Source organism: Spodoptera frugiperda, chromosome 27 (genome assembly GCF_023101765.2).
Source record: "Spodoptera frugiperda isolate SF20-4 chromosome 27, AGI-APGP_CSIRO_Sfru_2.0, whole genome shotgun sequence".
NCBI lineage: Eukaryota > Metazoa > Arthropoda > Insecta > Lepidoptera > Noctuidae > Spodoptera > Spodoptera frugiperda.
Genome location: NC_064238.1, coordinates 505,976 through 532,663, shown reverse-complemented (window position 1 = coordinate 532,663; position 26,688 = coordinate 505,976). Strand labels below are relative to the sequence as shown.

The 26,688-nt window shown below is 43.6% G+C and overlaps 1 protein-coding gene across 3 annotated transcripts; it reads left to right on the top strand.

The window, feature by feature from the left end:
• The first annotated feature begins 1,789 nt into the window (after positions 1 to 1,789).
• On the top strand, positions 1,790 to 26,312 carry LOC118263510 (transient receptor potential-gamma protein). 3 transcript variants are annotated; one of them, XM_050705434.1, is made up of 18 exons: positions 1,794 to 2,117; positions 13,027 to 13,133; positions 13,200 to 13,245; positions 13,435 to 13,565; positions 17,219 to 17,587; positions 17,674 to 18,204; positions 19,125 to 19,359; positions 19,441 to 19,581; positions 19,667 to 19,806; positions 19,888 to 20,134; positions 20,425 to 20,554; positions 20,829 to 21,024; positions 21,216 to 21,407; positions 21,521 to 21,562; positions 21,647 to 21,830; positions 22,113 to 22,485; positions 23,063 to 23,408; positions 23,487 to 26,312. In XM_050705434.1, exons 4-18 carry the CDS (start codon positions 13,452 to 13,454, stop codon positions 23,649 to 23,651), a joined length of 3,405 nt encoding a protein of 1,134 aa, XP_050561391.1. In that variant the 5' UTR covers positions 1,794 to 2,117; positions 13,027 to 13,133; positions 13,200 to 13,245; positions 13,435 to 13,451; the 3' UTR covers positions 23,652 to 26,312. The 3 variants fall into 3 exon arrangements, with proteins under 3 accessions (XP_035431438.2, XP_035431439.2, XP_050561391.1); XM_035575545.2 differs by having other exon boundaries at positions 1,790 to 2,117; positions 17,659 to 18,204; positions 23,063 to 26,312; XM_035575546.2 differs by having other exon boundaries at positions 1,793 to 2,117; positions 23,063 to 26,312.
• Positions 26,313 to 26,688: the final 376 nt, after the last annotated feature.

Sequence of the window (26,688 nt, the reverse complement as noted above, 5' to 3'; positions counted from 1 at the left end):
CAGATATGTTTAGCGCCGGCGGCGTCGGCCTCCCCTGCGAGTGGTCTCGACCAATGACGGGCGAAAATGCAATCGAGCTCACTTCGAAAGTTCGAGTTGATAGTTACAGAATAGCCTTTAGCGCGCACACTTCACACTCTCGACTAACGCTTATACACGACAAATGAGACTTATTCGTTTGAACTTTGAGAGAATTTAACAGTGTGGCAGTAGCGGTTATATCTTGTACTTATTATTCTGTGATTATATGCTGTCACAAGTTACTTGATTAAGAATTATATTTTATTTATGTACTTTTTAAAGGTATATTGTACGCCGCAATAGGTTTATCTTGTAGTGGTGGTATAAGTCTGTTAAATAAACGCAATATATGTATGTAAAATTGTTTATTGTTGAACATCTGCAAAGTAAAGTGATGTACGGAGAGCGGCCGACCTACCTAGTTACGAGTGGGTCGGCCGGTGTGCTACACTAGCAGTAGCTAGCACTAGCTACGGAGGTGCGGACTCCGCCGCGATTTATGGCAATGATTGGAAGTTGACCCCGATACGGCGGGCGGCGGCGGCGGCGCGCGGCCAGCGCTCCCTTCCTCAAAGGAAGCCGCTCTCGCCGCCCGCCCTCGTATCACTCGCTACTCGCTTCCTATTCCCGTCTGCTAGGCCTGCAGGCCGATGCAATCTAATTATCTCCACTAACATTTACTTAATTATGACGTACAGCTGGTATGCCACCTCGAGCTACATTCATTAGGAATTGTTACAACCATTTCTGTGGTCTGCTCTTTTCTGTGATATTACATAATACACATATACTAAATCTTAAATAGCAAAACATATGTTAACCAAAACATATGAAAATTAAAACAATGAATAAAAAGGGACGATAGCTATTTAGCTGAGGCGCCAATGTATCCATCCGTACACTATCACATAATATCCATTATAAAATATTATAAAATGTCAATAGAAGTGTTATAAACATTCAGTACTTACTTAGTACCTAAGTACTATGTACAATAGTCTTAACCTCGATTAAATAATGTTTCTCAGTGTATCTATATGTGTATTTAATGTACCTAAGTAGCAAGAGTATAAATAATATTTTTGAACATAGTTATTGGCAAGTCTTGAAGGGAATTTAATAAATGATTATAAACTACTAGCTAAGCTCGCGACTTCGTCCGCGTGAAATAATTGCTTTACATAGTTTGCCCGCGGTCACTCTTCATCCCCCGTGGTAATAGCGTGATAATAAGTCTATATGTTGACCCGACTTTTTGATCCATACAGTACATTATAAGTTTATCCCGGACATACCTACATACAGACAAACAGATAAACATTTTTAAAGATTTATTTGTGGCTTCAATATCGATAGTAGATGAAGCGTCAAAGTATTCTTTAAGATATTCAATGCACAGTTTTGACTTTCCCATGATCTTATTAATTATACGTAGGTATCTATACACGCAGTAAGAATTTCTCTGGATAATGTAAATTTTATTGTCAGCAACTGTAGACCGTCTTCTGGCGTGTCCGGCTGTTTGCCTTGTAATCACGTTTTTCAAATGAATTATACTTACCTACTTACTTCCTTTTATTTTTTAATAAAGACATAGTATTGGTGGTTTTTTGATCTGAGCTATAACTGAACGTTGCATTAAGTTCAAAAAGGAATATTAACGTAATAATAATATATTGTTAGACGAGCGCTCGGAGCCGCGAGTCGGGCTCTTCGGCACATGCACGAGCGTGTCTAGGTCGTAGAGTTCGGGCGGAGGGCGGCGGCGGCGGGCGTCGATACGGCGCGGCGGCGGCGAGGGGCGGCGCGGCAGTGCGAGGCGCGCGCGGCACCCGACAGCCGCCCGCATGCACCGCGCCGCACCGGCCGCGCCACGTGCTGCCGCGCCGCCGCCGCGCCGTGCACCGCCTGCACCGCGCACGGACGAGGCGCCGCCGACCGACGGCGAGCTTCCGCAGTTTTGGAGCGACTTTATCGCGGCACAGGCGCGCGCTCGCGACCCGCCGCGCGTCGCGTGTTTACACTCCGTGACAGTCCCCGCGGGCTGGAGTGGGCGCGAGCACCAGTGCCGGCACTCGAGGCACTCCCGCTAATAGGTATGCCTCACAATGTCATTACTGTCTCGTATAACCGCGCGTGATGCCTCCGACAGCGCACAGCTGCCATAGCTGTGTGCGGAGCTGGCACATGGATCCATTCACCGGCAGAGAAGTACAGTCCGGTGCATAAAATCATAATTTAATATGTTCCGCGTCCCGAATTAGATTGGAACAATCGTAACCATTACCGAGCTAACCTAGTTCCTGGTGTTATTATCTGTAATTTACATGATCGTCAGTGTCGTGTTTGCAGTATCTGTTCAAGTAGGATTTATTTCAGGTATTTCTCGAAATGATTATGTAGTGAGGTACGTTTTAGTTGTCTGATTTGAGCGATGGTGTACATTAGGGTACATCCGTGTACTACATGACTGACTAACTTACACTTGTCACGATTGACAGTTATCCTTAGGGTAGGTAAGTACCTATTGTACAATTAAGCTTTATGTGTATTTTAAATCCATTAGAAGTAATTAGTAGGTGTATGTAAATGCATGCGAACATTTCGGAGCTAAAATCTTCATGTGATATATTTATATTTGTTTGTAATTGATGACAGTGTAACTCGTTTAGAAATTATTATTAAAAGTATCGTCCAGGTGACCGGTGCAGGTAACTTGTATTGCATCCGAAACTGTGGTACATTCGTATTAGTTAAACTGGGTGTCTTCTTAAAGAGATATCACACAAACCAGTTTTAAGTATCATCTTACAACAGTCCCTTACGTGTGTAGTAGAAGGAGTTTTTTTTTACTTGGGCCAGCCCGCCGCAACCTTCCAACCTGCTGCAACTCCTGTACTAGGCGGAGCATCTCATTAATTATAATGATTTATATTTACATATTTTATTTGTATAACCATGTAGAGACATACTTACATATCTCTAAATGAAAAAAATACCATCTCCTTTTTTGAAGTCGGTTAAAAATGTATTGATATGTTTGCTGTATATTATTTACTTATTAAAATGAAGTATTAATACACTATAGGGCACAGCTAGTATGAGATTAGATCATTGAATTAAAAATGAAACACGAGGCGGCTGTAAGTAAATAAAATATACAACCTCCTCTGTAAACTCGAGGCGAGTACAATAAGAACGTAATCACAGGTAATCAAGATTAGTTCTCGCATCAATCATAACAGACTCAGATGAAAGTAATAAGCTCTAGAATTAGACCATCCATATACATTATATATTTTTATATTAAAGTAATTTATTTTGAAATAGTAATATGTACGTTCAACATCTAATCACTGAGGAGTTGTTCATTCCTCCCGGTCTATCCAAATGAGATACAACAACCAAACAACAAAAATATAACTATTTATTTCCATTTTGTACAAAATACAACTAAAATAACTATTCTAAGTATCTTATAATACGATGCCTGTGTAGAATGTAACCTGTACCACGGGCGTCACGGTCGCGGACATTATATAATATTGGGATATTATTGCAAAACCTTACCATATTTATTATTAAACACAAACCTTATACACATACATAAGTTAGGGACACAAAGATTAAGTCTTAACACACTAACTTACTATCTATTTATACATTCATATTATCAATTTGATGACAGTCAACAACTCCTCACTTTTTTCATAACTTAAATGAAGAAGATAAATAAATAAGAGTCCTGCGTAATTAGATCACATACTCATGTTTGTTTATTAATTTTATTGTACAAATATGGACCTAAAAAAGCAAAGTATCTATGGGTAAACACATACTTTGATTCAGACCTAGAAACACAGACAATACCTTTCCGTCTCTTCGTGTTACTCAGCAAGTTATGCAATTGCAAGCGCAGCATGCTGTTTTAGTACAGTGAGTAATATAAATAATGATCGCACTCTCAGCATTTTACAAGACTCATACAGTTGCCATGTAGGGACACGGTACGGACTGTGTGTAGCGACATCCAAGAGAGCTTTGAGCTCGTTCTATTGAGATGAATATTTTATCAGAACGCAAATAATTGAAAAGGTACTAAATGCGCACACTGCTCGTATTTTAGGAAAAACTTTAGATTTTCTCAGGCTTCAGTCATTAAATCCTGATCTTGATAGTGATGGGACCACATCTATAGGACACCCTTACTCGTACAAAACATACATGAAACATAATAAAGATGGAAAGTTTCCGACGAACCGAAAACTTCCTTCTTGTTTTCAAGTCAAACAGTAAGATATTGGATCAAACGCTGATGTCCAGCGCTACCTACGAGTATATTATGTCAGACAAAGTTTCAAACTAAAGCTAGTACCATACAGTTGTTATACTGCCGGAGATTTTTGTGTATGTAATTGTGAGTGTGACGTCACACACTCTCTGATCTCAAGTGGACCATACCTGTTGATGTGGCCTTGCACATCAAACGCATGGAACAATACACGCTACAATACACAGTGCTACAATGAGACGAGTAACGAGTAACTGTATGTACGTCGGGGCTTTCTCGAGGGACTACTCGTTCACAAATTAACTAAAAGCGCCAAGCAATTGTATAAATGAACTTTTTCACACTCTTTTTTATTTTAACCACTCACGAAGGTTCTGTTCGGTTTAATGGAATATTTGTAATGTGGCATGGTGACCAGGCTCACTCACAACTCAAAACTCAACTTATCAAACATCCGTCAGAAGAAATCAAAAATAGCTAGAATATAAATTGTATTGTGCCTCCCTCCCCGTGCGACGGAGATGCTGAAGTGCGGAACATTGAACCATCTCCTTAAACGTACCATTTTATGTGTACCTACAACATGTGTAGTTAGTGTTTACAGTAATAAAAATAACTTTTATGGACGGCTCCGGCGTGTCTTTGTTGTTTGATGTGTCAGCATAGTGCGCGCCCGCGTCCGCGCCCCGCGCCCCGCGCCCGCGCCACTCCGCGCGACACACAGGTATCTAGACGAAGTTGTCTTTAACGAACCATTTATGAATATATGTAAAGTTACCGATGATATTAGAAGTATATCTATATCTAATTATGGGTAATCTTACGGCAGTATGTCTGCATAGAGTATATTTCTTATTTAATAAACGGGTTTATTTAGCTTGGCCCGTTTGTTTGTTTCTTTGGATCAAAAGTAATTGGCATTCTGCCTCCATCCTGGCGACAGATCCATCTGATTTTGGCACATACACACTCTTAATCTTGATGACCATATAATACCATAATCTATTTTTTTCAACTACAACATTCTACAGTTCATTAAAACCTAAAATAAAGGTTTAACATGAAAAATACTTTGTATGTATTATTTTACACTTTGTGAAGGGGCTTCAGAAAGTGGGCCTTTGTATAACAGCGTGATTATGACGTTTACTATACATATAATATTTACTAGTGACGTGAAATCCATATGTTATACATCTTCATAGGACGTATGTATATGTTTATTAGATTTATATCACGTATATATGGTCTTCAAATACAAGACGTATTGATGTCCCGAAAAGTCAGCAAGTCAAAAACATTCAATTATTCTAGAACAGAACATTCCACACATGGAGCTCTGTTACACAGCGTGAGGAATTAGTCGAACGCGTGTGTGACGCGCTGCACGCTGCGCGCCGCGCGCCGTGCGCCGCTCCGTCGCCCGCCGACAACGAGTCGTCTAGGCAACCTGTACAATGGGGGATCGACTACAACACGGCGTTGCTACTTATTTTACACCGCCTTTTTTCCTGCTGTATCGCCGCCGTAGACTTTTTAAAATTTCTCTCAAGTTGATCCTCGCATTAAAAAGTAGCCTAGAAGTAGTTCTTCAGGAGTAAACTTGTTTCGGAGCGTAATCAAAGTTAGTGATATAGCTATGTAATGCAGACGCTTAATTCATTGTTTAAAGAATTATTTATTTTACTTTGTTCTATATAAATAGCTACACATCTCTTCAAAACATTTATTATTATAGTTAGAAAACGTACTCAGTACCCTGAGAACGAGTTTGCTCTACGTTGAACGAAAACAAAGTGAGAGAGTGTTCGGCGCTCTGATTGGCCGGTCCGAATAAACCAACCAATCAGAGTGCCGAACTCGCTCTCGTTTCAATTTCGTTAAACGTAAAACAAACTCGTACTAAGGCCTCAGTACGAGTTTGTACTGTTCCTACCTTAATTAAGTAGTTATAAATTGGCCGGGCAAAAGATGGATCGACCTGGTGAACCAAGTGCCAGGCACCTGACCTTTCCGAAGGCCCTTCTCGTGAGGTCATCATGTCCGTTCTCGTCTCGATTCGCATTCCTAATTTAGGATCCATTTCTATATACGGCATTGAGTAATATGTACTTATTTTCCGTAATATTTGCGTTCACTTGTAACTATTTCTTGATTATTTGCCAATTATTATAAAGGCTATGGCGGCAGGAGGGCGGAACTGCGGCAGTTTATTACCACGTAATTTTGTGAAACAACAAACAGAATACAAACGACCGCACTTGTGGTTTAGTCCCACGTCCATTTCTCAATACAATTACATATACAACACTGTAAAAACTTAATTGCAAAAAGAACAGTAAAATACAAAAATCCCAGTAAAGACACCCCTTGTCAAATATTTCGCAATCGTCGCTACGAAATTGCTACGGCTCACTGTAGTAAACCTCTAAGCTTTGGCTACATCGGTGTAGCAGTTGTAGCAGACCCCTACGCCTCGGCTACGTTCGCGTAGCAGACCTCTTCGCTTTGGCTACGTCATCGTAGCACTTGTAGCAGACCTCTACGAGCTAGTACGTAGCGCGTCGGCTACGACTGTGCTACGTATGTAGAACCAAAGGAACCAAAAAGTTTTTCTTAATTTTTGTGAATGCGTCATGCCACAAAAATTAATTAATTAATTTGCGAATGTGTGTAAAGTACATCCACGTAAATGATTTATGTAAAACAAGGTCAAAGTAGCGTAACTAAAAGTTACTTAGGGTAATGTTTGTTTAAATGTCACCTATCCTAGATTAGACTTTTTCCGTATTTATTTTCTTAATTATCTTACTTTATTAGCAGAAAGATTTTCCACATAAAAGTTGTAAATGATGTGTTCTATAACCCCATACGAGATTCTGTTCCAATAAAAAATCACTCTGTATATTTGTTTTCCTGCGGTGATGATCTGCGCACGCGCCGGCTGAGTTGGAAGCTTTTAAGCTGTAAACTTCAAGTGGCTAAATGCGTTATCGATGGTCGTAACAAATCCATTCCGTGATCCCAGACCGCGCCTTAAGGATATACTAACATGTTGGTACATCATCACTGCGTGCTAACTGGGGTTCTTATACTGTATATAGGATATGCGCAGTTGTGCACAATTTTACAAATTATCAATGTCATTTATTTTGCGGAGTGATCGAAGGTCAAAATCCATACTTAGAAGTGGTTGTACCATTTTATTACGTGCGTTTGCTGCCATCCCTCCGAAGAATAAAAGGCGTGATGTTTTAACGTTACATGAATAGTGACGGCTGGCACACGCCGACGTCCCTAGACCTGCGTCAGGCAAGCGTTGACGTCATCAAATTGTAATAAGTGACGTCGTCGCAGGATGGTCTCTGGTTTCGCTACTGCTACCTAGAACTATTTATAAAATCAAAGCTGGCTGTAGATTTAATTTAACTACGACCATAATCACACATTTTTACTAGAGTTCTGTCGTTAGTTATACGTGGTTATCTGGTACATTGTCTAGTGCTTGCAGGCGGCGGGTCGCCCGGCTGTCGCCCCCGATGCCGCGGCCCCGTGTGTGTGTCGCGCGGCGCTGCCCGCTGCCCGCCCCGACCCGACGGTTGACGCCACTTAACACTTGCTTCAGACTATTTATTGCCTTATTGATGACACTTCTCTCTCCCCCCCCCTTTACTAGGGGGTGTCTCTCTCATTGTCATTTGTGTAGTAAGAAGCACTGTGTAATGTTTATTAATGGAATTAATTTTTAAAGCTTTGCAAGTTTATACTTGGTTCGGCTACTTTGGTTAATTTACTAGCAAACTGAGGGTTATCTGACATGAAAAGGTATGAGTTCCAATCTACTCCGTTGGGAAATAAATTAAGTGATATGCGGTTATACTTCGCTTTTAGTGAACATATAATTTTCTTTTTTATTTGTGTCTCACACTTGTACTTTCTTCAATGCCGTGGGTGCGTTTACAATCATACAATACATCATACACATTAAAATTAATTTAAAAAAAATATGATGTTGTTTGTTAATTCAGCAAATTGTGCAAAATAGCAATTCAATAAGGTCCTGCCAATATAGTAATATGTAGTAATACGACTCACAACCAACGAGGCAGGTAGATAATATTGTATTAATTAAAAGCGCAATAAAATGTGATAAACAGTGAAATCACGTCGCACAGAAGATAAGATCGTAATCGAACAACCGCGCGTCGGTGCCATATTTGTCATTTGTTCGACGAGTCGTCGAATTATCAGTCGACAGCTATCGAGATATAACACTTGTGTCGTCAATCAGGCGAGCGGCGAGTGTCGACTGGTGCTTGGGCAAAGCTTTTAAGTTTTCCGTTTTTAAGCCGAATGTACTCCAAGTCGGTCGGTTCAGCATTCGTAGTCAACTTTATCGACAAATGGAGTCTCGGTGGCTAATGTACCTACAGTTAAATAGTTATACACAGAAACGAACAAAAGCCACTTATTGTAACGTACAATCCATTGTCGCGCTGTGTCGAGCGGCGCGTGTCGCGGCCGGCACACACATCTTCCACCTACATAATTATGCTGATTTCACGCCGCACTCTGCCTACCAATCCCTAAAGGCGGTACTGGTAATGGTACTGAGATAAAATGTCTTTCTCCGGTACAGACATCCTCGATGACGTGACGTTTGGGTTTTATTATGATGTCAGATCTAAACCCATGCGGGAGCAATGAATCCGAACAATTTTCAATACAATAACATGTATGATGAAGTGTTATTCAATTTATAGTGGCCTTAGTGCGGCCATTCCGCCTCGGATTACAAATATTGCCAGCTCGGACAGATTTTTTATATCCTAAACAACTTTTTATGTTACGTAGGTATCTACAGGCTACATGGTTCATGTTTGATCAACGTTTTGTGTAAACATGTTCCGTGATTCATTTCTAATACTTTTTAATGTCGAACAAATTATAATGGTCTTTTGATACGCACGAAATATAGGTACATTAAATAGTCATAGCATAAATCCATTTTATTATTTTGGACATCATTAACAGCCCGTGAGTATCCACTACTAGACTATAGGTCTCCTACATACATATGTATAATATACAGGGTGACTTTGAATTCGACGTATTCCTCTCGGGAGGTGATAATACAACTAATTTCCTACAAAATTAGCCCTGAGGTCCTTGGACGGAAAGTGGCTAGTTTCTGAGATATTCAACATTTTTGGCTTTGGTAAAAATATCCCGAATTGATTACAAAAACATCAATAAATAAAAAAATTCTGTTTGGATTTTAGTTATTTTAGTTTTAATCAGTTGCCAATACATCAGTTATCATTTATAAATACTAATAATGGCAGAAATATCATTTGTTTTAAAATAGCAAGTAATTTCCTATGAAATTTTGTTTTGTTTCACTAATTTGGTCAATAGATAACTGGATTTATTTCGAAAAAAATATATGACACTAAGCGTACAAACTATTAGAAAAACTTCCTTGGTTTATTAGCTACCAAGAAACGTAAAATTATTTACAATATTCCCAAAAACAAATGAATTAATTGATGATAAGTAGAGTGTAAAGAGAAAAGCGCAATTTCAAAAACATCTTAATTTGCAAAATTTTGTTCAAAATGATCTCCCCTACGACGAATACATGCCCGAACACACTTCCTTATCCCTATGACGTTCACTCTTGGGCTGAATATGCGTTTTATTTCGTAATTATCTTCAAATATGTTTCGGAGAAGAATTACGATACACGGCCAATTCCTTCTGTATAAACAAGGGACTTCATGTAAAAATCAACCGGCGTTAGGTTCTGGTCATTGTGCATGCCATGTACTCGTAGTTGGACCGCCCTACCAATCCAATGCCTGAGAATCAATGTTTTCGACCATTGCCGCACAGTAGTTCGATAATGCACTTGACAATCGTCATGTGGAATAAATTCGTCAATCAAAATAATAAATTAATTAAATAAGTAGAAAAAGTTCATTCATCTTGTTTCTAAATTCAAATTTAAAACAATGACCCTAGCACATTCCTTAATTTTTTTTCATAATTCTCACCATTTAAATTGTTGTATGAAAAGTAGAGTCCAATCAAATAATTATTTATGATAGACATGCAAACATTTGAATTCCGCGATGTGCTAACGATGGTTTACTTTTTTCGGATTTTGTTAAATTTTTGTGGCTAATAATGGATATTGTGATATTTTATCCAGCGCCCTATCGAACTACTGTGCGGCAATGGTCAAAAACATTGATTCTCAGGCATTGGATTAGTAGGGCGGTCCAACTACATGGCATGCACAATGACCAGAACCTAACGCCGGTTGATTTTTACATGAAGTCCCTTGTTTATACAGAAGGAATTGGCCGTGTATCGTAATTCTTCTCCGAAACATATTTGAAGATAATTACGAAATAAAACGCATATTCAGCCCAAGAGTGAACGTCATAGGGATAAGGAAGTGTGTTCAGGCATGTATTCGTCGTAGGGAAGATCATTTTGAACAAAATTTTGCAAATTAAGATGTTTTTGAAATTGCGCTTTTCTCTTTACACTCTACTTATCATCAATTAATTCATTTGTTTTTGGGAATATTGTAAATAATTTTACGTTTCTTGGTAGCTAATAAACCAAGGAAGTTTTTCTAATAGTTTGTACGCTTAGTGTCATATATTTTTTTCGAAATAAATCCAGTTATCTATTGACCAAATTAGTGAAACAAAACAAAATTTCATAGGAAATTACTTGCTATTTTAAAACAAATGATATTTCTGCCATTATTAGTATTTATAAATGATAACTGATGTATTGGCAATTGATTAAAACTAAAATAACTAAAATCCAACCAGTATTTTTTTATTTATTGATGTTTTTGTAATCAATTCGGGATTTTTTTACCAAAACCAAAAATGTTGAATATCTCAGAAACTAGCCACTTTCCGTCCAAGGACCTCAGGGCTAATTTTGTAGGAAATTAGTTGTATTATCACCTCCCGAGAGGAATACGTCGAATTCAAAGTCACCCTGTATATCTCCTCGGTTAGCAGGCGGACACCACTTTCCTTTCTTTTGTACATTTTACGTAAAACAATGATTCATCGGCTAAAAATGGTTCCAATTTCCTTACCGTTTAAAATCTCTAGAGGCTACAAATCGATACATTTTCCAGCGTAACTAATCAGGTTTATAGCATGCCCCGTCTGGAGCAACAACATAATATTTTGTACAAGGATTTAATATAAAACTCGCGCCGCGTTACATTGTGTGCTGTGTTCAATGGCTGTGTTGTAATGGCGGCGCGGCGTCTTCTAACCCCATTAAAATCCCATGATCTCGAAAATAGATTGTCGTAACTAAATAATTTGCAAGTGATTATGATCGTATCGTTGTATTTTAATGAAAATGTGCCACAGTACACGGCGGTGCCGTTACTACGAGGTTAGCTAGCCATTACATTGTAGAACTGTGGAAACTTGTGCTTCAGCTTTAACTTCAGTGGACCGATGTATCGGAGTGGAGGCTGCCGTGTGAGCGACCCGCGCCCCCCGCGCCCCCCTCATCCCCGTGTTGGATAAGTTTCTCTGGAACTTTGTGAGTGAAGCTCAAGTACGTGATCAATTTTCCGCAGGGATCAGCTCATTTATTTGTAAACTTAGTCGCAATAAAGACGTTTTTGTGAGCATGCCCGCGGGCTGAAGCAACATTGCAGAGACTTCTTTTAACATACTTTACGTACTGTGTCACCCATGTGTTTTGGTTCTTTGACTGTAACTGTAACGTAGTAAAGATATTTGTAAGTTGTAACTTTATGTTTGCGCCCGAGCGCCGAGGAGATCTGATATTTTTGATAGTGACGTTCGAGGGCGCTAACTGAGAATAAAAGGAAAACAAAATCAGGTCGACAGAGCCCCATTTTTTGTCAGTTGGGTTATATATGGCACTATCCGGCAAGTACCATGTGACTCTTTCCGAGTTATATGTACTTTCTAAGATTATTTCGATAGCACTGGTGAAGGAAGATATTCTGGAGAAACCTGAGTTTATGTTTTATATTTATAAGTTTCAAATCGCCCACCCGCATTAAGCAGGCGTACTGTGATTAATGTTCAAACCTCCACGTGAAAAGAGGCCTTTGGTCAACAGTGGGCTTATCTGTGATGGCTGTTGATGTGATCTACGATTAGAACTTGATTTTGTTGGTAAATTTTCAATAAATTGTACTTATTACTACTTAAATAATTAAAGTTAGCTTAGCTTATTATGAAATGATTGACGCTTCCACTACAACTAGAATATGTAAATACGGCTTTGTCTGGATGGGGCATGTCGTGATCAGTGCATGCAGATGCCATTGCGATTTGTACAGACTGCACATATTACCTAACCTATCTACATAGCCACGTCTTGCTATGCTTACCCACCGAAATTGTTGGAAGCGATGCCCGACTTAAAGTATGTTTTAGAATGTAGTACATTCACAATTTATGAGGTGTTCATGTTTAGGAAAAGACATGCATTAGGTATGTGTAAACAAACATCAATGAAGCCAGATATCGCGAGAGGGACGAGCCATGCTCGGGCAGCACACACGGAGCGCAAAATTAACATGTAACTTTTATGACACGGCAACGTATACAAACCTGTACACAAAAATATTTTACGATGAAATAACAATAAATAAGGAGCTTTGAACTCACAGCCGAACCTTGCAGGTCGCGGAGCGGTGGCGGCGGCAGGCGAGCGGTGAGCGCGCGGCACGCTGGAGGCGCTGCGTCGCCACTCGCGGCAGATCGCCGCGCGCCGCGAGCGCCGCGTGCAGGTGAGCGCCCCCTGGCGCCCGGTGCGCGCGCACTCTGCACGATACTCACTTCTCGCTCTGTTTCAGTTCACGGAGCGGACGCGGGATGGCGCGCGCAGCGGAGATGGCGCCGGTGAGTGTTTGCGCGTTAAGGCAGTCCTCCGCCCGCCCTCGCTAAATATATCCTCGTCCGCATTGCAACGCGGTGAATCGCTGCGCAGGCCGCTCTCGCCAGCGCCCGCGGAGGCCGCGGCGCTCGCGGCGGCTGCGCGGGCAAGGCGCGGCCGCCGCTGACGGTAGTGTGTGTGCTGTGTGTGCGCAGAGAGCGGCGGCTCGGAGATGTCGGGGGGCAGCGGCGGCGGCGGCGGCGACGCGCGGCGCCCGTCCACCTGCCGCGTGGAGCTGGGCGCGCTGCTGGCGCCGGAGCCGCGCCCGCTGGACAACAAGGTCAAGGTACATCGACGCCTCGACACCTGCACGTTACGTCGCAGCACTCGCGCATTTAGCTATCTGCGTCCTCGCTCTGTCCCAATGCGCATATGTTTGCTTGCGGACGATCACATATGGTTCGTGGGTACGGGGGAGTAGATCTCCTGCCCGAGGAAGTACACGCCCTAGGTGTGCATTTGCATCGGTTTTGCATAAGGCATGTTGTATAATGTACTTGTACTCGTATATAATTAGGATAGCGGTTTGGCATTTTATATTTCCAAGTGAGCTGGGAACTGGTATGAGTGTTATAACACCACGTATCTGTCCGATGTTATTGTTTAGTGCCGGTGGGTTCTGCCAGTCCATAACGTTATGAAATGTTATTTTTAGTAAAGCTGTAGTGATGTCTGTCCATGGTTGTTGTAAGTGTAGGTATATACATACGTACCTGCTTGTTTGTTTACGTTTCAATTTAGCTGCGAAGTATGTGGAGAGACGAGGCGCTAGGAGCCTGAGGTTGGTCACTTGGCCGATCATGGTGGATGTGTCAATGGCCATTACATATCGTGTATATGAATGAATATCATTGTATAATTATATCACTATTCTGTCGTTATACCGATATCCGCAGATATCGTAATGAACAAAGATCCACGTGGATTATTTTGGATAAGACTCGACTACCACTAAATTAAGACTATGATAAGAAACACAACTTTGTCCGCAGGTGAAAGCTTATTTCCTTTTCCGTGCTCCTGACTCTTATAAAGTATGCAACATTTCTGTTCGGGGTTGGGGGTAAGATCAGAGATACTAGGATTGATAAAAGAGAGATATATTTCACGCACAATCACGTACAATACGATTTAAAACTACTGAGGTGAATAGGATGAGATGAGTCGCGACTGATATGGGATACGAAAGTGAACTGATGTTTTTACTTAATTATTATAAAATATTGACTGCATATAGCGCGGTATCGCAATTACGCTAACATGATTTTATTGTACGGTGATTGACCCGAACAATTTCCAAAAGGTTAATCCTAGATCTAGGTGAAGAGTTAGTTAACAATTAAGGTAATCGTAGGTAATGTTTCTTTTATGTTTTTTTTTCTTTCGTGTCGTCGTGCACTACATTGCACAGAGAGGTATAAGGATGACATATAGGTCTCCATAGGGAAGTGCCATAACAGGCGTTGCACCACGGGGGCTCCGGGGTTGGTCTACTAAGAGGGCCCGGTGCCTCCTTTAGGTGCAGATGGTGGCCACCGGGGAGGTTTTAGTGCGGTAAAAATCCCACACTCCTTAGTTTTTTCCCCAAAAAGCTAGGCGCCTTTTGAAGGTTTCCCTCCGTCAACAAAAAAACAAAAAAAAGGTAATGTTTCTTTTATTTTGTTATCATTGTCAGTTTTTAAGTTTTAATAGAGTTTTAGTTGTAAAGATAATGTTACAAATAAAATGTACATCAGTGTCACAACTCAGGTAACAAACTTAGGTCCATTTATGAAATCAGTTAGGATAAATACACGACTTTTCACCATTACGCAACACCACCCTTTGAAATTAGCAAAGAGAAACACATTAAGTCCAATATTGTACGTTATACAAAGAGCAACCCGGGCCAGGCGTGTGGGCGTCGCGGCGCGCAAACATTTTGACACACTTGTCTAAGGCTGAATTCAATTCAAAGTGAAATATGGAAGTCCTTTGACATGCAAATGAAGATATTTACTCGCAGGAGGGCGCCACCGGCAGCGCCTCGGCACTCCATTTACACACTTGCCCCTGTAACAGACGCGGTGACAAAGTATCGCGGAGGAACCTCCGCTACTACGTAATATATTGAAATGAATATGTACTTAATAGTTACATAATACAACAATTCAATAATAGTTTGTGGAAATCCACGAAGCTTTATTCAGGTAGATAGATCTGTGCAGTTATTGTTTATGTACAGAGTTTACGTTGTTTTGTGGTGATGAGGTTGGACGGTGATATCCGATAAATTAGAATACTCATTTACTCGATTTGTAATTGTCACCCGAGACCCAAGAACACGAGGTCACATATACACGTAGCAGGCACTCTGCGCTCTAAGCGACTCAGCTAACGAGCCCCTAGTAGTACTGAGTACTAACTTACTTAGTAATTTTGTTAAAAGAGAAAATATTACAGAAGTTTTTAATACTTTGCCGTAGCAATGTACCACAGTAGCTGCCATGTGCGCCCAGGGCCCACCAGGGCGCGGTGCGGGAGGGGGGGGGGAGGAGATCGGACAGCGTCCTGTGTAACTTTTCTCTTCAGACTTTAGCAATTACTTGCTTTTGCTTGTGACTAAATCTTTTCGTGCCAACGTGAAAACCATTTACTGAAATAATTCACGTGAGCCCGGTCCCGGCGGAAACATTGGGAATGTGCTGGAATCAGACACAAAATCTCTGAATGTGTCGCGAGTAACATTACGCAGTTTAGTTGCAATGACATTCAACATCCGTACTGCAGTTGATAAGATGTAACACGACGGAGCTTGCAGACATAATGTGGCACGGACGTAGCATGAATTCAGCTGGTAGTAGGTATAGTACAGGTATGTAGGTGTCACGATGTGCAGGTGTGTACACATGTAGATTTTCTGTTGTTTTTTGAGTTTTAAATAGTGACAGAAGATGATTTGCAAGTGGCATACGAGTACGGGGGCAGATTGCTTCGGCGATCAATGAAACAATAAATCGGTTTATTGAAGTATCTCGCAGCGAAGCTCTCGCGCGGCTCGCCGTTGGAGCTCAGTCGCGTAAACATTTACTCGAGCAACACTTAGTCATCGGCTGCGGACACGTCTGGCCGGCCCGTTTCTGTTATTGCTTCATACAGCTGCACAATATGGGCCACACCGTCGGGCCGGGCCACCTAGTCTAAGCGACATCACTTGCTAAGCTATTTCAAACAAGTGATTCGGTTGAAATATATATAATAGTGAGCGACGGAGTCCTCCACCCGGCCTCCTGCGACCAATATTGCATAATGAGTGGCAGCGCTCCGTCTTGTGTCCAGCACGGACCCTACAACCTGCATACACTATAATATATGCTTTCTGTACTGTCCGTTGTACGCTGCTATGAGCATTGAACGGCATATATTATAACCTCACTAATTGTATGATACATTATGCTTAGGGTTTCTAAATCCAATGTATGTCCCCTACACAATGTGTGGTCGGTTACGCTATATGGGTTGAACCACGGAAGTGACGCGCGACGGCGACGGTGCGACGCCATCATGTCTTTCGGTGACTTGTGATGTATAATCTATATCCGGTCATGTCTGCGTGTATATAATATTATACGGTAAAGCAATACCGTATGAGACACATTTCATTAGAGCAAACTGCTCCCTGAAGTATTACCGGGCGGGAGATCGATGATGTTATTAATATCGCTTTAGATCACTATGTAGGTAACATTACGATCATGAAATTAGGTATTCGTGATCGTATTCGTAATACATCGAATCCGGTAGAGCTGCACAATATGGGCCTTGATTTCTCTAGTTGTCAGTACCTATATACTAATTTGTGTCGAATACTTCGAACTTTCCACACAATATGTTTAATAAGCATGTCATGAGTTTACGTTCAGTTTATGGCATCTCCACAATCTAAATCTATGTTTGTAGCGGCACAGTATTCATGGAATGACGGAGGAGGAGAATGTGGTGCGGCCGCACCAGGAGATGGCGGTGCTGTCGCTGGAGGAGAAGAAGTATCTGCTGGGCGTGGAGCGCGGCGATGTGGCGGGCACGCGGCGCGTGCTGCAGCGCGCGCGCGACACCGGCCACATCAACGTCGACTGCGTGGAGCCGCTCGGCCGCAGCGCGCTGCTCATGGCCATCGACAACGAAAACCTCGAGATGGTGGAGCTGCTGCTGGAGTTCGGCGTGGAGACGCGCGATGCGCTGCTGCACGCCATCTCCGAGGAGTTCGTCGAGGCAGTCGAGGCGCTGCTCGACCACGAGGAGCGCACGCGGAAGCCTGGCGAGCCTAATGTGAGTACCTGGTTTCTATCTCGCGAGCCAAACATTTGACAAATGTCATAGACAAACAACTGTGGCGAGAGGTTGACATATTACAGAGTTGGGAGGCGCTGCCGCCGGAGACGGCGACGTTCACGGCGGACATCACGCCGCTGATACTGGCGGCGCACCGCGACAGCTACGAGATCATCAAGCTGCTGCTGGACCGCGGCGCGGCGCTGCCCGTCCCGCACGACGTGCGCTGTGGCTGCGACGAGTGCGTGCGCTCGCGTCGCGAAGATTCGCTGCGCCACTCGCGCTCGCGCATCAACGCGTACCGTGCGCTCGCCTCACCTTCGCTTATCGCGCTCTCTTCTAAGGACCCCATCTTGACAGCATTCGAGCTGTCGTGGGAGCTGCGGCGGCTGTCGGCGCTCGAGCACGAGTTTAAGACTGAATATCAGGAGTTGCGCACGCAGTGCCAGGAGTTCGCCACGGCTCTGCTGGACCACACGCGCACCTCGCATGAACTGCAAGTGTTGCTCAACCACGAGACGGGCTCGCCACAGGTGCCGCTACCAGAGCCGGGCGCGCCTGAGAGAATGCGCCTCTCTAGACTTAAACTTGCTATAAAACTAAGGCAGAAAAAGGTACGGCTTATAAGTGTTTGTGTGATTCTAACTAAATCTCTGACCCACTTAGTTATTAGTTACATTCCATGATGCGTAGCAACTAGACTTTTTTCAGTGCAGCCATTTCGTGCTAATAAAGGCATTGTTTCTTGCATTTTTAATCACCGAGGGAACTGGAAACTATTCGTAATATTCGTTGTCTTCTCAAATAATCTCTTCAGATTTATTTCGGTCCAGTCCTAATACTATAATTCATGTCACTGGAACGCGCCGAACTTCAGTGTTTCGGTGTTTTCATGGTTGTACCTTTTTTTTTTACGGGACTTGCCGGTAATCGAGCAGACGTATTACCTGATGGTAAGCAATCGCCGCCGCCCATGGACACTTGAGGCTTTACAAGTGCGTTACCGGCTTTTTGGGAGTTAGGAATTTAAGGGTTGTTGTTCGGGAATGGGGATGGGGAAGATTGGGAAGGGGGGAATTGGGCCTCCGGTAACCTCACTCACACAACGAAACACAACGCAAGCGTTGTTTCACGTCGGTTTTCTGTGAGGCCGTGGTATTACTCCGGTCGAGCCGGCCCATTCGTGCCGAAGCATGGCTCTCCCACACTTAAGCCGCCTGCTGGTCTGCTCCTCGCTTACAGGAGTAACAGTGGTTCTGAGAGTTGGTGACTGCTAGGCCCAATAAAAAACATCAAGTCACTTACATGAATTACCTTTTTTATACTTTGAAATTCGCATTCGTATGTTAGGTTTTCACATCAAATTATATTGAAGTGACTTTTTGTCTATATTATTATTATGTTTTCACGTCTAAAATATTTGTTAGAAGTTTTCTTAACAACAGAAACTTATTATATATAACAACGGGACGGTCAGACGGAGTTTTATTATATGTATATTGGATAAGTGAGGCGTGCGCGGCGCATGTTGCAGTTCGTGGCGCACCCAAACGTGCAGCAGCTGCTGGCGTCCATCTGGTACGAGAGCGTGCCGGGGTTCCGGCGCAAGAACATGCTGCTGCAGGCGGCGGAGATGGTGCGCATCGGCGCCATGTTCCCGCTGTACTCGCTCGCGTACATCGTGGCGCCGCACTCCTCCGCCGGCCGCACGCTGCGCAAGCCCTTCATCAAGTTCCTGTGCCACTCCGCGAGCTACTTCATGTTCCTATGTAAAATACTTTTCTACCCTCTCTACTTACGTAACAAGTTATCATCGATTCTGGATACTAGTTTATCCGATATTATTTCAGTTCTACTGATACTGGCATCGCAGCGAATAGAAACCGCGGCAGGAGGGTTGCTATGGGGCGCTGCGCCACACGGCGAGCCCCTGTCGCGGCGTGGCGCTCCGCCCTCACTCGTTGAATGGCTTATCCTTGCGTGGGTTAGCGGTCAGTATTCTTTCTATGGAGTTTACTCATGTTTGCGTCAAGTGCAGTGACCCGAAGAAGTGCATAACAATATGGTTCGCCGCAGGTTTGATATGGAGCGAGGTGAAGCAGCTGTGGGACATGGGGCTGCGGGAGTACGTGCACGACATGTGGAACGTGATCGACTTTGTGACGAACTCGTTGTACGTCGCCACGGTCGCACTACGGATCGTTTCACACTTTCAGGTAAAACAGAAGTACATTGTATTGAGGTATGTGGCCGAGTAATGCCAGTGCACGAGTACAGCGCTAGGGTGACATGGACAGGTGCGGCGGGAGATGGCAGCCGGCATGCAGTGGAACCAGCCGCGCGAGCAGTGGGACGCCTGGGACCCCATGTTGCTGTCCGAGGGCCTGTTCTCCGCAGCTAACATATTCAGCAGCCTCAAGCTGGTGTACATCTTCAGTGTGAACCCTCACCTGGGCCCGCTGCAAGTCTCGCTCAGTCGGATGGTGCTCGACATCCTCAAGTTTTTCGTCCTGGACATATTGGTGATCTTTGCGTTTTCGTGTGGTAAGTGTGTTAAAGAGTATCTTGGGTATCTTGGGCTAGAGAGTTACCGCATTTGCGAGAACAATTGCTAAGGACTGCCTTAGCAATTGTTTTCATATCAAAATTGTTACAAAGGAAAAGTTTAAGTAATCATTATGTTCTTTAGTACGCCAGTTAGTGCATGGTTTGTAGAGAACTAATGGTAGTCGCTCCCAGGTCGAAACTGGATAACGCTAACTCCAAATTAATTAGGTAATGGCCAGGAGTCAGAATACTGCTAGCTAATACAGGCGATGATCAACCCTCGGCAGGTCTGAACCAGCTCCTGTGGTACTACGCGGACATGGAGAAGAAGCGCTGCACGACGGGCGGCACCTCGCTCACCGCCAACGGCACTTTCCCGGACCCTGACGCCTGCATCGTGTGGCGTCGGTTTGCCAAGTAATAACACGTACCTACCTACATGACGTATACATACCTACTCCTTACTCATTCTTTTTGAGTAACAAAACCGTCATTAGTATTATGTACTTCACCTAAAAACAATATTTCAATGTCTAGACTGCAGGCTTAGTAGACACAGTAGCTGGGCGAATGAATTCTGCCCAATGTATCGTGGGTTTGATTCCCGCTTAAAATAATTTGTAGTGTGGTCAATAATTTTTTTGCACAACGCTGTAGAAAAACTTAGCTAAAAAACAAAATTGTGTTGCAGTTTGTTCGAGACGATGCAAACGCTGTTCTGGGCGGCGTTCGGGTTGGTCGACTTGGACTCGTTCGAGCTGGACGGCATCAAGATCTTCACGCGGTTCTGGGGCATGCTCATGTTCGGCACGTACGCCGTCATCAACGTCATCGTGCTGCTCAACCTGCTCATCGCCATGATGAACCACTCCTACCAACTTATTTCTGTGAGATACTTGTGTTTTCACTTCGTGTGACAAGTTTATTTAAAATAAATAGTCATATTATCTCAACACCTACTATTAAGTAGACATCTATTAACATATTGTATTTGTACCTATATAGCCTATCTGTGGATTACATTTCGGTACGATAAAAATGAAGTTCCACCGTTAGACGCCGGATCATAACCTTGCAGGAGCGGGCGGACGTGGAGTGGAAGTTCGCGCGCAGCAAGCTGTGGATCAGCTACTTCGAGGAGGGGGGCACGGCGCCGCCGCCCTTCAACGTGCTGCCGTCGCCCAAGTCCGCGCTGTACGCGTGGCGCTGGCTGCAGCGCCGCCTGTGCGGGCACGCGCGCGCCAAGCGCGAGCACATGCGCACCATACGGGTACACCATACGTTGTTATCATTATGTCGGCCTCCACCAGTTCCTACAGCTACCCACCATCTGGCGCACGTGTGTGTATATTTTATCATACCTTGAACAATTTTCTTTTACAGAGGAAAGCCAAACAAGCAAACGAGCGGGATTACCGTTATCAGGTGGGTGAGGTATTTGGCACGTTTCTATTTTTATTCGTTTATGTATTAATGGCAAGGCAGGAAATAACGTAAGAGTCGGAGCAGGGCATAATGCGCAACCTGGTGCGGCGCTACGTGACGGTGCAGCAGCGGCGCGCGGAGAGCGGCGGCGTCACGGAGGACGACGTCAACGAGATCAAGCAGGACGTCAGCGCCTTCCGCTGCGAGCTCGTCGAGATCCTGCGCAACTCCGGCATGAACACCTCCACCGTCAACGCCGGGGCTCCAGGTCACCTACCGCTTTATTATCAGTCTCCTTTATAACTACTTTTGACAAAATAAGTGGGAATGCTTGCAGGGCACGATTCAACATTACACAGCAATCACTTCATTTATTTAATTCACATTATAGAGACTTAGGTACACTGTATGATATCGATTAGCATTTCGTAATACCTATGTAACTAACTAACTATATATTTTTAAATATTTATAAGGATATATTAAAAATAAATTGATATTTTAATAAAAATTATTACAATTAATGCCACATGTATGCTGGACAACACAGGCGGCGGAGGTGGTAAGAAGAACCGGCAGAAGGAGCGCAGACTCATGAAAGGGTTTAACATCGCGCCGGGCGGGTCGCTGGCACCCGTGGACGAGTTCCTGGCGTCGCTGCACCACGAGCACGGCGGCTCGCACGGCGCGGCGCACCACGCCTCGCTGACGGCGCTGCTGGGCACCCGGCTGCGCGCCAGCCAGTCCAGCCTGTCGGACGGGGCCAGCGCCGCCACGCTGGCGGCCGCGCGCCGCAAGCCCACCTCCCACAAGCGTCGCTGGGGCACCATCATCGAGGCCGCTCGCGCCGCGCGCGTCTCGCGGCTCATCGGCCGCTCTAGGTCTGAGGATTCTGTTTGCGATCATGCGCGACAAACACCCAGGTGAGTCGAAAATATTATGGTTCGAAAAATGTCGCCCTTACTCTTAAAGTTAACGCACAAAAACAACAGCCATGACGAAAAATTTAAAATTTCGAGCAGCGACCATCCTGGATTTACAGTTTGACAGCACCATCGGTTTTACCACCCTCGCAATCTCAAAAACCTGGCGGACTTCACAATCCTGTTGCGACATAGACGTCAAAGCACACACGTACCGCGAGCGGTTCAAGCTTCGACCATTGGCCCTACAGTTATAGGTTTACTGCGGGTAACCTTACATTCGACAAACTTATACTTGTGGTACTTATATCGAGCCGCACAATAAGTTTGTTTTTTAGTATAAATGGTACCCAGTGTTGTACCGACAGTTTTTGCGTGATGCTTCAACATACATACATACAGATAGACAGACAAAAAAATGATATCACATTTTTGGGTAGGGTGTCTATGCAGTAACACCCCCGCTACTACCCCTACGAATGTACACTTCTACAGTTTAATTATTCGAGTAGTGCCAGCGGGTGAAACCGCGCGAGGTAGCTTTTAGATATAGATTTAAGCTGAGTTTATCGTTTAGTGGCAGTGACCGCTCGGACTCGGGCAGCGACTCACAGCGCAGTCCGGAGCGCAGCACGCGCGGCGGCCCGCTGCACCCGCTGTCCGCACTCGCAGCACTCAAACGCAAGCGCAAGAAGTTCTCGGATTCGCGGCGAGCGGGGGCTGAGGCGCGCGCTGCGGCCGGGCCCGAGGCTCTGCAGCGCGCCAGCTCGGTGCCAGCGCGGCCGCCGCCCGCAGCCGGCCCGCTGCCGCGGCCGCCACCGCCGCCGGCCTCCGTGTCGCCCTCCACCACGGCCGAGAGCGTGGCGGGGCGCGGCGGCAGCCGGGAGCCGCTCCTGGCCAGCCTGGATGACGACGCACATAAGGTGGGGCGCTCGCTCGATGAGCCTGCTCGGGCTTTAGCTGCGGCGGATGGTGCTGAGTCGCGTGTCGACGATTCTCAGGAGGCGTGCGGGCGCTGCGGGTACGAGGCGAGCGAGGTGGCGGGGGAGGCTCCGCCCACGGACGACGAGGGCGCGCCGTGCGGGCGCTGCGCGGCGCTGGCGCGGCTGGCGGGCGTCACGCCGCTGCACGGCCACGCGCCGCACCACTCGGCCGGCTGGCTCTAGCTCCGGCGCCAGGGACCCGTCTCCTCACTATCATCGTCCGTTCCAGAACAGCACAATTCTTTGCTATTTGCACTGCGCTGTAGCTGTACCTACCTATTAGTTAAATGAGAGAAGAAAATTAATTAATTAATCATAATTATGGTGTTTTCGACAAAGAGAATCAAACAGTAGTTTGCACTGAATACATACCGAGTTAAGTACTTATTTGGATAATACTTATGTAGCACATGCAGTGAGTGAACATTCCCACGAAACGTATTTAATATTTGTCATTGTCAAACACGAATACCATCATATTGCCTGGGACCCAAAGCTACACTCAGCTGGTAGTAGTACAGCACATGAGCACCCCAACTAGGCGGCCACAGTACGGTTGACCAACTGTAGAGTAAGGCATCAGTAGAGTAGAGTGGTACATGATCATGTGTAGTGTATGCTAACATTACGTGAACACAATGTTATTATCGATATTTAGTGGATTATCTTCCTATAATAGATATTATAACGAAGACATATTTTATCAAACACCAACTAGTTAAGTAGCTACAAAATATTTTAATGTGTAGGTAGAATAAGTATTTTATTATATTGCATTTGTAAGAAATTATTTTATATACGTTTTAAGATAATTTTATCTAAAGTACTGGCAGTGGGTTGACTAGCACAACAATCGACATATTTATTATTTTGCAGTATTTGTAGATATGTCACGACTACACTATTTCTATACTTTGTGGAAAGGACAAACGTTTCTGTGATATCATCAGAATAACATTATAATGTAATGCATTCTACCTCCAGCCCACGACATGTAGATACCTAACAGTACTTAGCAGCCGCCTCCGAGGCCCACATTTAGTTTTCACCGCTTGTAACTCGTAGCACATTGAGCCTGACACTTCACCGGACTTGTGCTTATTTATCCGACAAAGACGCATCAGTCAACCCCTGTTTGTGTAAGGCGGTTAGTAATGTAAGGCATCTACTAATAGCCAATAAGTTACTAAATATAATCATGATGTGTTCCAAAAAGTTTTCCAATTATAAGTTACTCGGTCGGCGCACACTGAAATAGTGCTACTTTTATAATAAGTGAGGACGAACAATATGAAACAGGGATTTTTAAAAGAAACATGTTATACCTACTTACCTAAATATCCGATGCCGGTATGTAATACCCTGACATTTTGTAAGACACGTTAGGTTAAGTAGAAGGTAGACGAATAGCTGTTAATAAAGTTGTCATTGTTTTGAATCGATTCAAACATCTCACTGAGTTGGAACAGTTTGTAGTGTTTACAAGTTTTATTTATTGAGTAAGAAAAGAGAATACCTAGTCAATATTAAGAGGCATCAGGAATATGAAGTTGTGGACGTGAAGTTGTGACGTGAGTGTCTGCCAGTATCACAGACGGACGACGAGCGCGTCGTGACTCTCCTCTTACCTATCCTTATCTAAGTAGATACCTGCCGAGATATACGGATCCTACATATCTAGAAGCAGTGCACCGGACGGTTAAGTTTATATACTACGTAACGTACCTAACGCACAATAGGTCTGTAACATTATGTACCTAGATCTACAAATTAAATTATTGTGGTTATCGGCTTAGTTTTTAAATTTAAATCTGTCGCGCTGCTACTGATCAATTTGTATACGACATTTGCGTTTGATATAAAAGCGTATCAAAAATCCTTTCAAAGGTACCTAGGTACAATTTTTGCTTAGATAATCGGATATTGACATAAAGGTGAAGAATACCTATACTACCGTGCAGGCCCTAAAATGCAGTAGGTATGATGATCGATTTTGAGAACCGCGAAAAACTTTAACACTCTTTTTTTATATTATTAATGTGTGGTGTAATTTTGATTGCTACGAGGACTAAATGGCAACAAAGATGGTATTACCTAAAACGGTTTTTTGTTTCTTCGCAGCATTTAATTGTATGTTAATTTATATCCCTCAAATGTTTTTGTAGAATACAGATATTTACTTGGTACAGTGACACACCATGGTAGAAGTAACGGCCACAACTGTATTTTAGTTGCATACATGCAAAATTAGGTCTGAAGTAGGAGTCTCTTGCCTCTCCTGGTGACATCGGCATGATTCTGTTTTGAATGCTGTGTTAAATGTAGATTTAATCAGGTCCTGGTGTTTAAATATATATACCTAACACAAACAAAATAATTTTACTTGGGATCAGCAAAAAACTGACACTTGATATTGCTTCCCTCAAGTGGGCGCCACAATATTTTCGTAACAGTTTAAAGCATCCTAACAAAACCTTGATTAGATCTAGGTATGTGTATGTTACTGCGTTGTAAAGCTACGAGTTAGGGTCTGCACGGCAGTATACCATAGAACCGGTCGTAGAGTGTGATGCGCTCGTCAGTCTGCCACATATCGTATATCGTCCCCATGTACGGCTGCTATGTATCATTGTTTATCTTATAGTTCACAAGTGCTGGCTCCGATGGGCCGGCACGACCAGAGGCCTTCGTGTTTAGTTGTTCGCCGCGGCTCGACCATACCAGGCACTCGGCCGCGCCGACACATAATCGATTATATTTTGTAAAGAATTGTTATTTATTTATACATTATTACATTATATTTGTATATAACGGTGCGAAGTTTAATAAAATAAGCACTTATCATATATTGTTTTATTTGTATAAATAAGTCCTATAGATACTTACCTACTACCATTATTTATACATCGCGAAATTTATATTGTTTTTGTCCTATAATAAAATAGTTCTGACTCGGTAATACAGTAATTTTACAAAGAGGATAAGGATCCAGAAAAATACTGATTATTTCGTTCCGCCCTTGCGTCTATATTATTGGTACCTATTGGATGTGGGGACAGTTGAGATCTCATGTGGGAAAATAATACTTTGTATGAATTCGTAGTCACGGCGGCGACGGTCGCACGAAGCTATAAAGGTACGAGTAGGTAAGTATAATGATTGACAATCAGCATTATCACAGCCACGCGGGGAAAGAGGAGGGAGTGAATTGTAAAATAAG

Bases quoted from the DNA above. Each gene is read 5' to 3' on its own strand.
- LOC118263510 (XM_035575545.2), top strand. From the start codon at position 13,452: ATGTCGGGGGGCAGCGGCGGCGGCGGCGGCGACGCGCGGCGCCCGTCC. The intron at 21,831-22,112 runs GTCACCTACCGC...TGGACAACACAG, and splicing joins CGTCAACGCCGGGGCTCCAG to GCGGCGGAGGTGGTAAGAAG. The intron at 22,486-23,062 runs GTGAGTCGAAAA...TTTATCGTTTAG, and splicing joins CATGCGCGACAAACACCCAG to TGGCAGTGACCGCTCGGACT.